General features: G+C 45.7%; 1 protein-coding gene across 1 annotated transcript in view; it reads right to left on the bottom strand.

Annotated features, from left to right (window-relative positions):
- LOC106813619 (dynein heavy chain 8, axonemal-like) overlaps positions 1-10494 on the bottom strand; it is a 30990-nt gene that overhangs the window by 3274 nt on the left and 17222 nt on the right. Inside the window, exons 16-32 of the mRNA XM_014817805.1 lie at positions 10273-10304; positions 10102-10229; positions 9662-9763; positions 9270-9409; positions 8832-8972; positions 8299-8524; positions 7083-7139; positions 6990-7045; positions 6188-6322; positions 5578-5739; positions 4871-5045; positions 4469-4578; positions 3956-4119; positions 3655-3777; positions 3216-3405; positions 2284-2414; positions 1859-2012 (exon numbers count right to left, since the gene is read on the bottom strand). Of these exons, the coding sequence (XP_014673291.1) occupies positions 1859-2012; positions 2284-2414; positions 3216-3405; positions 3655-3777; positions 3956-4119; positions 4469-4578; positions 4871-5045; positions 5578-5739; positions 6188-6322; positions 6990-7045; positions 7083-7139; positions 8299-8524; positions 8832-8972; positions 9270-9409; positions 9662-9763; positions 10102-10229; positions 10273-10304 (2226 nt within the window). The remainder of the gene's footprint in view (positions 1-1858; positions 2013-2283; positions 2415-3215; positions 3406-3654; positions 3778-3955; positions 4120-4468; positions 4579-4870; positions 5046-5577; positions 5740-6187; positions 6323-6989; positions 7046-7082; positions 7140-8298; positions 8525-8831; positions 8973-9269; positions 9410-9661; positions 9764-10101; positions 10230-10272; positions 10305-10494) is intronic.

Here is a 10494-nt window from a genome sequence, read left to right as displayed (position 1 = left end):
TCCAAGATCGTGCAGCCGAGCTCCTTATGTGCACGCGCGCATGCGTGTACATACACGCGGGCGTGTACCTGCGGCCTGCGTACAATAGGTGCACGTGAGTGTATCTGCCGTGCACAGATGCACATGACCGCATGCGTGCATGTGTATGTGCGAGCATACGTGTGTACGTGCGCGCACGTGTGTATGTGCGGGTACGCGTGTATGTGCACGCACGCGTGTACGTGGTTAGGGTAGGGGTTAGGGTTAGGGTAGGGGTTAGGGTGAGGGTATATATATATATACCCTAACCCTATATATATATATACCCTAACCATATATATATATATATATATATATTAGGGTTAGAGTATATATATACCCTAACCCTATATCCAATGCCCCACGCGTACGTTCGCGGTCGGCGGTGACCGCTCAATCGAGTCGCGCCAACTCGCAGTCGTCAGTGTAAACGGTTCATAGAACGGTTGATAGAGATCACGGTGCGAGGTGCAGAGATGCAGGGTGTCAGTGGTGGTCACTAGTATAAGGTTACAGACGGCTGGTCAGCACTCACTGACTCAGCAGTAGCGGACGTGGCGGCAGCCTAGCTTACGATATGATCCCGTCGTCTGTCACCCCCCCCCCGTCAACGGAGTTAACATCACGCAAGATTCATGCAAACATTCATGTCTCAGGTGGCATTGATTGAAGTACGGGGGGGGGGGCACGATTGTTTCAGCGTGGTACTAATCACTACTAAAATGTAGAGGGTTGTCATTGCTGGACTATGAGAGATAAAGTGACAGCAAACTCCTTTCGGGGAATGACGAAAAAGCTACAATCGGGAATGACACACGAGTGTGCCGGCAGGAAAATATACGTGTGAATTTCATTATTGATTTTCATGGATTTACCGTTCTATAATCCTACGGGTCGTTGGACCTACGGGTCTACGTAGGCACTGCCCGCAGGGCACACCCGCACACACGCACGCACGCACGCATGCAGGCACGCACGCACGCGCACACATGCACGCGCGCAGGCACACACGCAAGCACGCCCGCAGGCACACCGGCACGCACACACGCACGCGCGCAGGCACACACGCAAGCACGCGCACAGGCACACACGTATATACGCGCGGGCAGCGGCACGCGCTTGATTGAATGCAATACAGTACAGTACACACATGCATGCTTAAATGGTAAACACTTGACAGTCACACCGTACCATGAATTCTACCGCGCCGTGGAACCGGCTGCCGCTAGCGGCAGAGGCCTAGGCATCGCAGCGCAGCAACGCCGAGCGAGAAGGCGCGGGACCGACCTAGACAATCGATTTCCAGGGCAACTTTTTCTTTTGGGGTCGCCCCCAATATCATGTTTTCGGGGCTCTTTTTGGCATTTCGGAGGCGAAATCGCCTGCCGCCCCCGTGTATTTTTTCCCCTGCGTATTATAGACTGACGGACCAAAAAAATTATTTTTTTCCGATCTCAGTGAAATTCGTAGTTTGATACAAACTGGTCGTAGTGGTGCAAAGGAATAGATATTCGTATAAAATTCGTATAAATCGTAGTGGTTGGCATCTCTGCCCATCCCATCCATCCATCCATTTATCCACCCCAACCCACCGATCCATCCATCCATTCATCCATCCATCCATCCATCCATCCATCCATCCATCCACCCCAACCCACCGATCCATCCATCCATTCATCCATCCATTCACCCCAACCCACCGATCCATCCATCCATCCATCCATAACACATGTCTGCATTACCTCCTCCCTCCATCTACCCCCCTCCCCGCGTGTAGAAATGACGACATGATTCGCGTTTTATCAGCAGCAGGGAGTGTCTCGCGCTCGTGGCGGCTCACCCAGCCCGTGGCGAGCATGTTGTTGATGTACTCCAGGAAGCCGTCGTCGACGACGTCCTGCTCCGTGAGAATGAAGGTGGCGCTGCGTGCCTGCAGCCCCGTGAGGCGGTACAGTCGGCGAAGGTCGTCGAGGAGGTTTGACACGTTGTACGACCTGCGGGAAGGTGAGATGTCTATGATGTGTAAGCAAACCTACAAGCCAGACGCAGTCTGTGGGGTTTGTACGGTTAGGGTTAGGGTTAGGATATAGGTTAGGGTTAGCTAACCCTAACCCTCACATCAGAGCAGCTTATAAGCCAGTAACTTACGGTGACATGGAAATTTAGAATACCGACAAATCAGGATACATAGAAGGATGAGTACTACAATCAGGTAATTTCAGGGAAAATGACACTATAACCATGCATAGTGAACATGCAGTATACCTCGTCAGTGTTATCCTGAATGTCTGGTATCCAGTGATGAATGATGCAAGCTTTGTGAGCGACTGCTTGCCTGAACCTCCCACCCCTACCAACAGGGCATGACCCTGAGGCATCCGCAGCATCCTGCATATCTAAAACATAGTCGATGCTCCACTGGTATGCACTACTGATCGACCTTCCGGTAGCATATATAACCAGATGCCAACCAGCATATATACGTCATACCATATCTATAGTCAACAGCACCTCATAATGAAGCAACATCTGCTGAGAAAACTCTTGGAACAAACAATGGTGCTGCCCAGTTGTAGCAAAAGAAGTCCCTAGTTATAATGACTATGATATTCCATCCATGCAGGTTCAATTCCCTAATTTTCGCACAGCGTTTGTTCAAAGTGCAGTTTAGAAATCTTCATTTTCACTTCACAAGCGTAAATGTCACGTGTAACCGTGTTCTCTATCGACATGCTAATTTAAGCCACAATTTTAGGAGTTAATTCACTAGTTACCTGCCCTAGTTATTTATAATTCATTAAACACTTGCTAATCAATTATAAAAAGGGTACAACCACCGCATTATATTTAAGTCGTTCTTCTTCTTCTTCTTCTCGGGTCACTACACTAAACTCGACCTAGTCACTGCAGCACACACGTACAGGACCTGGCATGGTGGGGGAAACCTTAAGGTCTCCAGGTCTACAGGGCTCTGGTAACGTTTGAGTGGTGGGGTAAAGGTAGGGCTTGCACTGTGCAGTTGCATGACTCTGAGGATGTCATGGCAAAACACGTATGCATATGATGTGGATGACACCATTCCTAAATAACAACTAGCCAGAAATACTTGGAGGAAGGGTAGTGAGCGAATACTTAAATAACAGGTAGCCAGCATGATGTGAGGAATACGCGTGGAGACGTGTCTGTGAGGCACATACTCTTATAATGTGAACGACAGCATCCCTGAAGAACACCAAGTCCATGCCGGCGCCTCTCACACTCTCGTTGTATTGCGCCAGCAGCAGTGCCAGCCTGCCTTCCAGCACCGCCATGTCCGTAACCGGCTCGTACACCGTGTCAGGGCCATCGGTGCCCTCTTGTTCCTCTGTCGTAACTTCTGGTGCCTCTCTGTCGAAGGTACGTGACGTACGTCAGTGAAACAAGTTTTGAATAATTTGTGTTGTACTACATAGTAGAGATATGGGTAAGCTATTGGTATCGCTGTGCCTAAAATAATACAGTTAAGTCACAAACCTCACCTCTCATCTATTTCATACAAGTCTGAGACTAAAGCAATGCATTACACCTAATAGAACGTAGCACCCCATTGGATATGCTTGAATAGATCTGCATGAATACTTGAGAAGTCCTCAGTACCTGTAGAAATCACAGAAGTATGTGGTTTCCTTGACAACATCTCCAGCCTCAGAACCGAGGTTGTCTCGTATGACCTTCACCAATGCGTTCTCAAACCAGGTGCAGTCTTCCTGGTCAACAAACCTGTAACACGGACAACATGATCTACAGGTTGACACTGAAAAAAGGTAGCTCCGCAACCTATCAAAAAAGACCCCACCATTATATCTAATAGAACCCTAATATCTAAGACATTCCCCCCTATCTATCTGCCTGACGCCTGCTCCCACCCATACCTGGTAATGATGAACCCCATCCCTACCTGTCAGCAATGACTCTGCAGCATTCGTGCTTCCACAAGGCAAGCACGGTTGTCTTGCAGTTGACAACAGAGGGAGCTGCACTGAGCATGCCCTGCCAGATGCGCGACAAATCCCTCAGGTTGAATACGTAATGGAACTTAGAGGGCGTTGGCAGCATCGACACCTGCAGGAATATGTGCATGGTAGTAAGGAATGGCGTCAAAAACCATCACGTATTGCCAATAACAGATCATAGAGCTAGGAATGCCTGTGATATGAAACACGCAGGAAGGACAAATTAGATGTTTATGCTATTAAGGTTGAATCTAAACATTTATATTAAAAAAAATAAGCTCATGTGGTATTTTCAACAATTACCGACATAAGAACAACAACGAGACATTTTATTTATGCGCAGGAAAAACACATTACGTGCGGAGCAGGTGAACAATCGCAGTGTATCAACTGAATTTACTCAAGTTTATCACAACAAACAGAAAATATACTACGTGGATGATCTATCAGGCCATTACCTTTGTGACTTGCCACAGCATCCTGCTGCAGGTGACTAACGCAAGTATGGTGTCCCGGATAGAAGGACTGAAGCCACGCTCTGTGCAGTAATGCCCGCAAGCTATGACTCCTGCGACCAAACAAAAAGAATCCATCACCATAAAATTGCCCAGCACAAAAATGGGTATTATGTCATTTAAACTAAATTTCAAATGATAATTAATCGCCACGACACAAGAAGTAAATGAATACGTCCACGAATTCGAGAGAACGTTTGCTCTTTGACACGAATGGCTCTAAAATGGTGCTATAATTGGCACGAGATGTAAAGAATTCAGGAAATTTTACAGAGAAAAAGTGTGACTCCTACGTGCTTGACTGCTAGCAACGGACACAACTGATTACACTCATGGATACTGTACTGAATATCTTGTCGATGGATCGATCGGAAGGAATCGTGCAGTTGAAAATCGCCAGGTGGCGCTTCAGTCTGTTGGGAATGTCGTTGCGGCCGCCGCAGGGCTGACCCATGGCGGCAAGAAACTGCAGGTCAACGATGTTCGTAAATTCTCCCGGCTTGTCCAGATTGTAGAACCCCTGTAATAATGATGATTTTGAATTACCCGAGCACATGCATATTGATATATCCTATAATGAGAATGTGCACCTGCACTGTATGGTATGGACAGGGAACTCGTTTCTCTGATTCTTATGCATTCACACAGTTCGTGCATTATTATTATGGTTATTGTTTAGGATACACATAGAAAATGTAACTTCTTATCTTGTGATGTAACACGGCACAATGGCAGTCTGGAATGTGTGTGTATGTTTGCGTTCGTGCATATGTACTTCTGTGTGCGTGCGTGCATTCCTGTGCATGTGCATTCATGCCACACGTGCGGGCATTCGCGTGCGTGCGTTCGTGCGTGCGTGCATTCCTGTGCATGTGCATTCATGCCACACGTGCGGGCATTCGTGTGCGTGCGCGAGTGCGTGCGTGCGTGCGTTCCTGTGCATGTGCATTCATGCCACACGTGCGGGCATTCGCGTGCGTGCGCGAGTGCGTTCATTCGTGCGTGCGTGTGTGTGCGCGCATAGGTCGACCATTCAATCCGCTGCTCATCACCTTGTTCTCGACCAGCTGGCGTACGATCTCGTTCGTCACCTGATCGCCCCACTCGTTGATCAGTGGCATGTTGATGTCGTCGATAAACACGGTCATGCTCCTCCCGGCTGTGGGGCCGTACGTGCTGCCCATCCTCTTGTCGACGTAGCTCTCGATCGTACGCTGCGAATCAACACGACAGGCGGTCTCATCTCAGTCAATTTTAAGCCTTCCGCTTCAGAGGGGTACCGATACATTCGAGGTACGATCAAGACCCCCTATTTTATGCTTAACACAACCTGTGTCTGAAGCACTGAAGTGATACTCCCCCTTTGGACCCATCCGAGTTCTAAACAAGCAAAATAACATGAGCAGGCAACAATCTACTGCTGAATTCAAATCAGAGACACATAATATGGAGAGGTGTAAAAAGAACCGGTAACAATGGAAAAATGGATTCCACTGGCCCTGTAAATATTCTGAAATAAATACAGACTGACCTTTAAACTTTGACCCTAATCTTTAAAAAAAAGATTTAGCATTCCTTTTTTTTTGTTGAAGATGCCTGAGAGTTGATGGTTCAGAGAGCGAATGCACGCACTGCCTGTTAGGTGCATATATATATAACTACCTGGAACAACATCGGTGAAGAGGCTGAGGAAAAGTTCAGGGTCTTCGTCAGATGTTCATCCTTGTTGTACTTTGCCATGAAGGAATTGATCATCACGGTTTTTGCTGTTCCCTGCTCTCCCATCAGCAGAACGCTCTGCACAACATACGAATAAACGTACAATATCATAGATATTTGTGTTTCAAAGCAAGCTGGACATTTATCTGTTTGATTATGATTTACAGATCGCAGGTTTCCCTTAGATATGTCGATGTACTTATAAATTGTACAATATCAGGAGACATCGAGGGGGGCGCGGGGGGGGGGGGGGGGGGTGGGGCGGCGGGGGGGGGGGGGGGGTTGGAAAACCTGTGTATGTACCTTGCTATGCTGAGATACTGTGTTAAATATTGCACTATATAAGGCAATGACAAGGAAAAACCTGCGTATGTGCCTTGCTATGCAGAGATACTGTGTTAATTATTGCCACTATATAAGGCAATGACAAGGAAAAACCTGCGTATGTGCCTTGCTATGCAGAGATACTGTGTTAATTATTGCACTATATAAGGCAATGACAAGGAAAAACCTGCGTATGTACCTTGCTATGCTGAGATACTGTGTTAATTATTGCACTATATGAGGCAATGACAAGGAAAACCTGCGTATGTACCTTGCTATGCTGAGATACTGTGTTAATTATTGCACTATATGAGGCAATGACAAGGAAAAACCTGCGTATGCACCTTGCTATGCTGAGATACTGTGTTAATTATTATACTATATGATGCGATGTTGAGGGAAGAGAACCTGGCGTACGTACCTTCCCCTGCCTTCGCCACGGTCTGCAGGAAGGAAGTCGCATCTGACGTTGTCTATGCATGCACCAGCACGGAGCTGTACTCCGCGGTGTCACGTCCAGGCGGTAGATGTACTCCGGCACGCTTTCCGCCCCTCCAGTGCTGCCATCTACCTGAAGAGAAAATAAACACCATTTCTTTATCTGTGATAGTAGCAAGAGCATATAAAGAAGGAGAGCGTACAGCAGTAAAATGCTGAAAACCATGTTGCAGTATTAGTCGAATTAATAAACTTTTCCCGTTTTATTTTGACGATTCTTGCAGTATTATTGATCAGCTGTCCTATCTTGTTCATATAAACCACCGCATGTCCCTACAATGCCGCCTACGCTGAGATAATGAGCGGTGAAAATCTGGTATTTTCGCCGAACACCGACTAGCATTAGTCAGTGCTGCGACCCACTCTCGAAGTGTGGCCAGTGTGTTGCTTCCGTCGCCGCTGTTAGCGCGACTCGATACGTTATTACTACAGGCGTTACTACATCCAGCGCAAGGGGCGGGTCATCACCATGGCGATAAAAAAAACAAGACGTTTTTGTGGAGTAATGCGCTGCGTGTCAATGACTGGAAATTGCGAGAAAAGATAGTAGAGGAAAATAAATTTCATACTGTCAATGAATCAGGACGGCAAACCACGCCGAGGTTTCCCGAAGCTATCGCCAGAACGCGAGTCGGTCGCAGTACTGACTAATGTCTAGTCAGTACTACCAGATTTTCACCGCTCATTATCTCAGAGTAGGGGCATCGTAGGGACATGCGTTTGTTACCTCCGCCAACGGAGTTGGAGGAGGTTATGTGATCGGGTCTCATGCGTTCGTGTGTTCGTGTGTTTCGTGCAGCCAGCGCAGTGAAATCGTGTGTTTTTCGCGATCAATATTAGCGCGTCGAGTCAGCGAGCAGCAGCCCCAGCCGCATGTGAGCTGTACATGTGTACAATGTGTCGCTGCGGAGGTATGCACTCTCCGTGAGTGCCCTCTGTCTAGTTTTATATGAACAAGGCAGGACAGCTGATCAATAATACTGCCGCAAAGAATCGTCAAAATAAAACGGGGAAAGGTTTATTAATTCGACTAATACTGCAACATGGTTTCAGCATTTTTACCGTTGTACGCCCTCCTTTCTTTATTATGCTCTTGATAGTATGATAGTTAGATGGAAAGATTCTTTCTGTTTGAACTGGTTTTCATGGAAGCAGCCAAATATCAATAAATTCCAACTAATAGATATCTCTCGGTGTACTAACACTTTTTAACAGCTGTGCATGGTATTTACCTTGCGCATTGACTAGATAGTCAAACATCATATCGTCGGAACCAGGGGGCATGTCAGGGATGTCGAGGTTCAGGTTCCCAGAACGCAGGAATGCAGACAGTTTGCGTTTGTCGTCCAGCTCCAGAAAGGCCCCCACACTCCACATGATGCTGAACACGTACAGCTTGGCAAGATGGCCAACGGCAGGGCTGGCACGTGGGAGTAGACCCTCTAACAGTGTCAGAACCTGCGTTTAGCAGACACACAAGCAGAGAAAAATAGATTACTATTTCTAATACTAGCATGGCTCTAGCCTACTAAACTAACTTTCACCATCCATACCTGCAAAATGAATTTAAACAGGTAAATTAATTAATTAAGTCACTTCCAACCTAATAAGGTTCAATAATACACAATACCAATGCACTTCTACTGAAAACTTATTCCTTTATAAGCCAGGAATTTTTTCATCTGATGATATGTTAAATCTAACTTGGTACCATCTTGTCTCACTTTTCTTAGTCAGTTTAAGTAATCTATTCGCTGTAGCCTACCTGATTAACAATGTTACACTGCAGGACGGTCATCCTATACTGTAGATTCTGCATGGCATAGAGCAGAATCTCACTGAATGAAGCGTGAAATAATTCCCTTAGGCATTCCGCCTCCACAGCGTTCCTCCGCAGCAGCCATGCCTGTAGATGGCAGCACACGCACGCATATGCTTATAACCACTGATTATCTTCTCATAGAATGTAGTAACTGCTACAGTTCCCATTTAAAATACTTGCAGAGATTACACTATATGATCATTTAACACACTCGTGATGCTGGTATACCAGTGTTACTTAGTTTACTTCGATAAACTACAGAGCTAATGCATGGTATACCTCTTGTTCAGCACAGGTTATTTATTCAATTGGAAGAGCTTCTCCCGTATTAAGGTGATTTACCTATACTTGGGCATTGAACTTGTAATTAATTCGGTTTACCTGCAGAAGTGGTTTCCAGTCCAGAGCAGAGGAGCTCATATAGACCATGCCGTTTCGTGACACTGTTGCTGGGCTTGCATTGTCAATGTTGTCAACCTCAAAAATAATCTTACATGCTGGGGACATTGGGATTCTGTCACCTATAATTACACATATAATAACAATTGTAAAGACAATATTAATGATGATGACAATGATGATGACGATGATGATGATGCTGAAGAAGATGACGATGATGACACTAATGCATTACAAACATCCAGTACATAATCAGTTTGATCTGCGAATATGATGGTTACTGGAAGCTTATAACGATGCCAATTATCGAGAATAATTGGCAGTGATCAGCATGCAAGCATGATGGTGTAGGTTCTGGCTCTTATATCTAATACCATTCGCTAGTGTCAATGTCTTGTTGTCGTCCAGCACTGAGTTGAGGTTCTCAATCCAGATAGCATCAACAGGTCCATCCAGGACTATCCACACATGCTCATCTATCAACAGATTCATTTCCCAACTATGTATCCCACAGCCAACAATTATACACGAATCTACTATTTTTTGCCATTATATGTTTTCAATGAACACTGATGACAGCAGAACAGAGTACAGGAACATTTTGTTACATAATGATTTAATTAATACGTTGATAAATGAATAATCAAAAGCTGGAGGAGTTATATATATTAGACGAGGAAACTGTTCAATGCAGTGAACTGTCAGAAGTAGACAGTAGGCCTACACTACTGTACCGACAGAACGTCTTAATAAATGTACGCCTACAGTTAGATTCTTACGATCAACTGCCTTAAACTACAAACAGTGATACTACCTTTCTTTAGTTGGTGAGTTTTACGCCACAGTGCCGAGAAGATGCCGTCCGTCCAGTCATTAGTGGCCACGTCCAATCTGCCAAACATCTGTGGTGCAGTGATGGCTTTGGGGTTCATTCTCATTTCTCTGCAACATCAAAGTTTTTAGACTAACTAAAATTGGAGCATACACTGTGTACAATAGGAGACAAGGGGAGACTACCTTCAAAACGAAAGCACACATTGTATACATCAGGAGACAAGAGATATCAGATATATCTGGACTAACACGCAGGGCTTGTGTAGTCAGGGCCGTAGGTTGAGCAAATATGAGGCACTTTTGAGTACATGTACCACCTTCAATCTGACTACGACAATTCTCTTTTAGTAGAACTATTTTTTTTTTTTTTTTT

The sequence above is a fragment of the Priapulus caudatus genome, unplaced genomic scaffold (genome assembly GCF_000485595.1).
Source record: "Priapulus caudatus unplaced genomic scaffold, Priapulus_caudatus-5.0.1 Scaffold24, whole genome shotgun sequence".
In the NCBI taxonomy this organism is placed as follows: domain Eukaryota; kingdom Metazoa; phylum Priapulida; class Priapulimorpha; order Priapulimorphida; family Priapulidae; genus Priapulus; species Priapulus caudatus.
The sequence above is the reverse complement of the archived record's forward strand: the minus strand, read 5'-3'. Positions and strand labels throughout refer to the sequence as shown.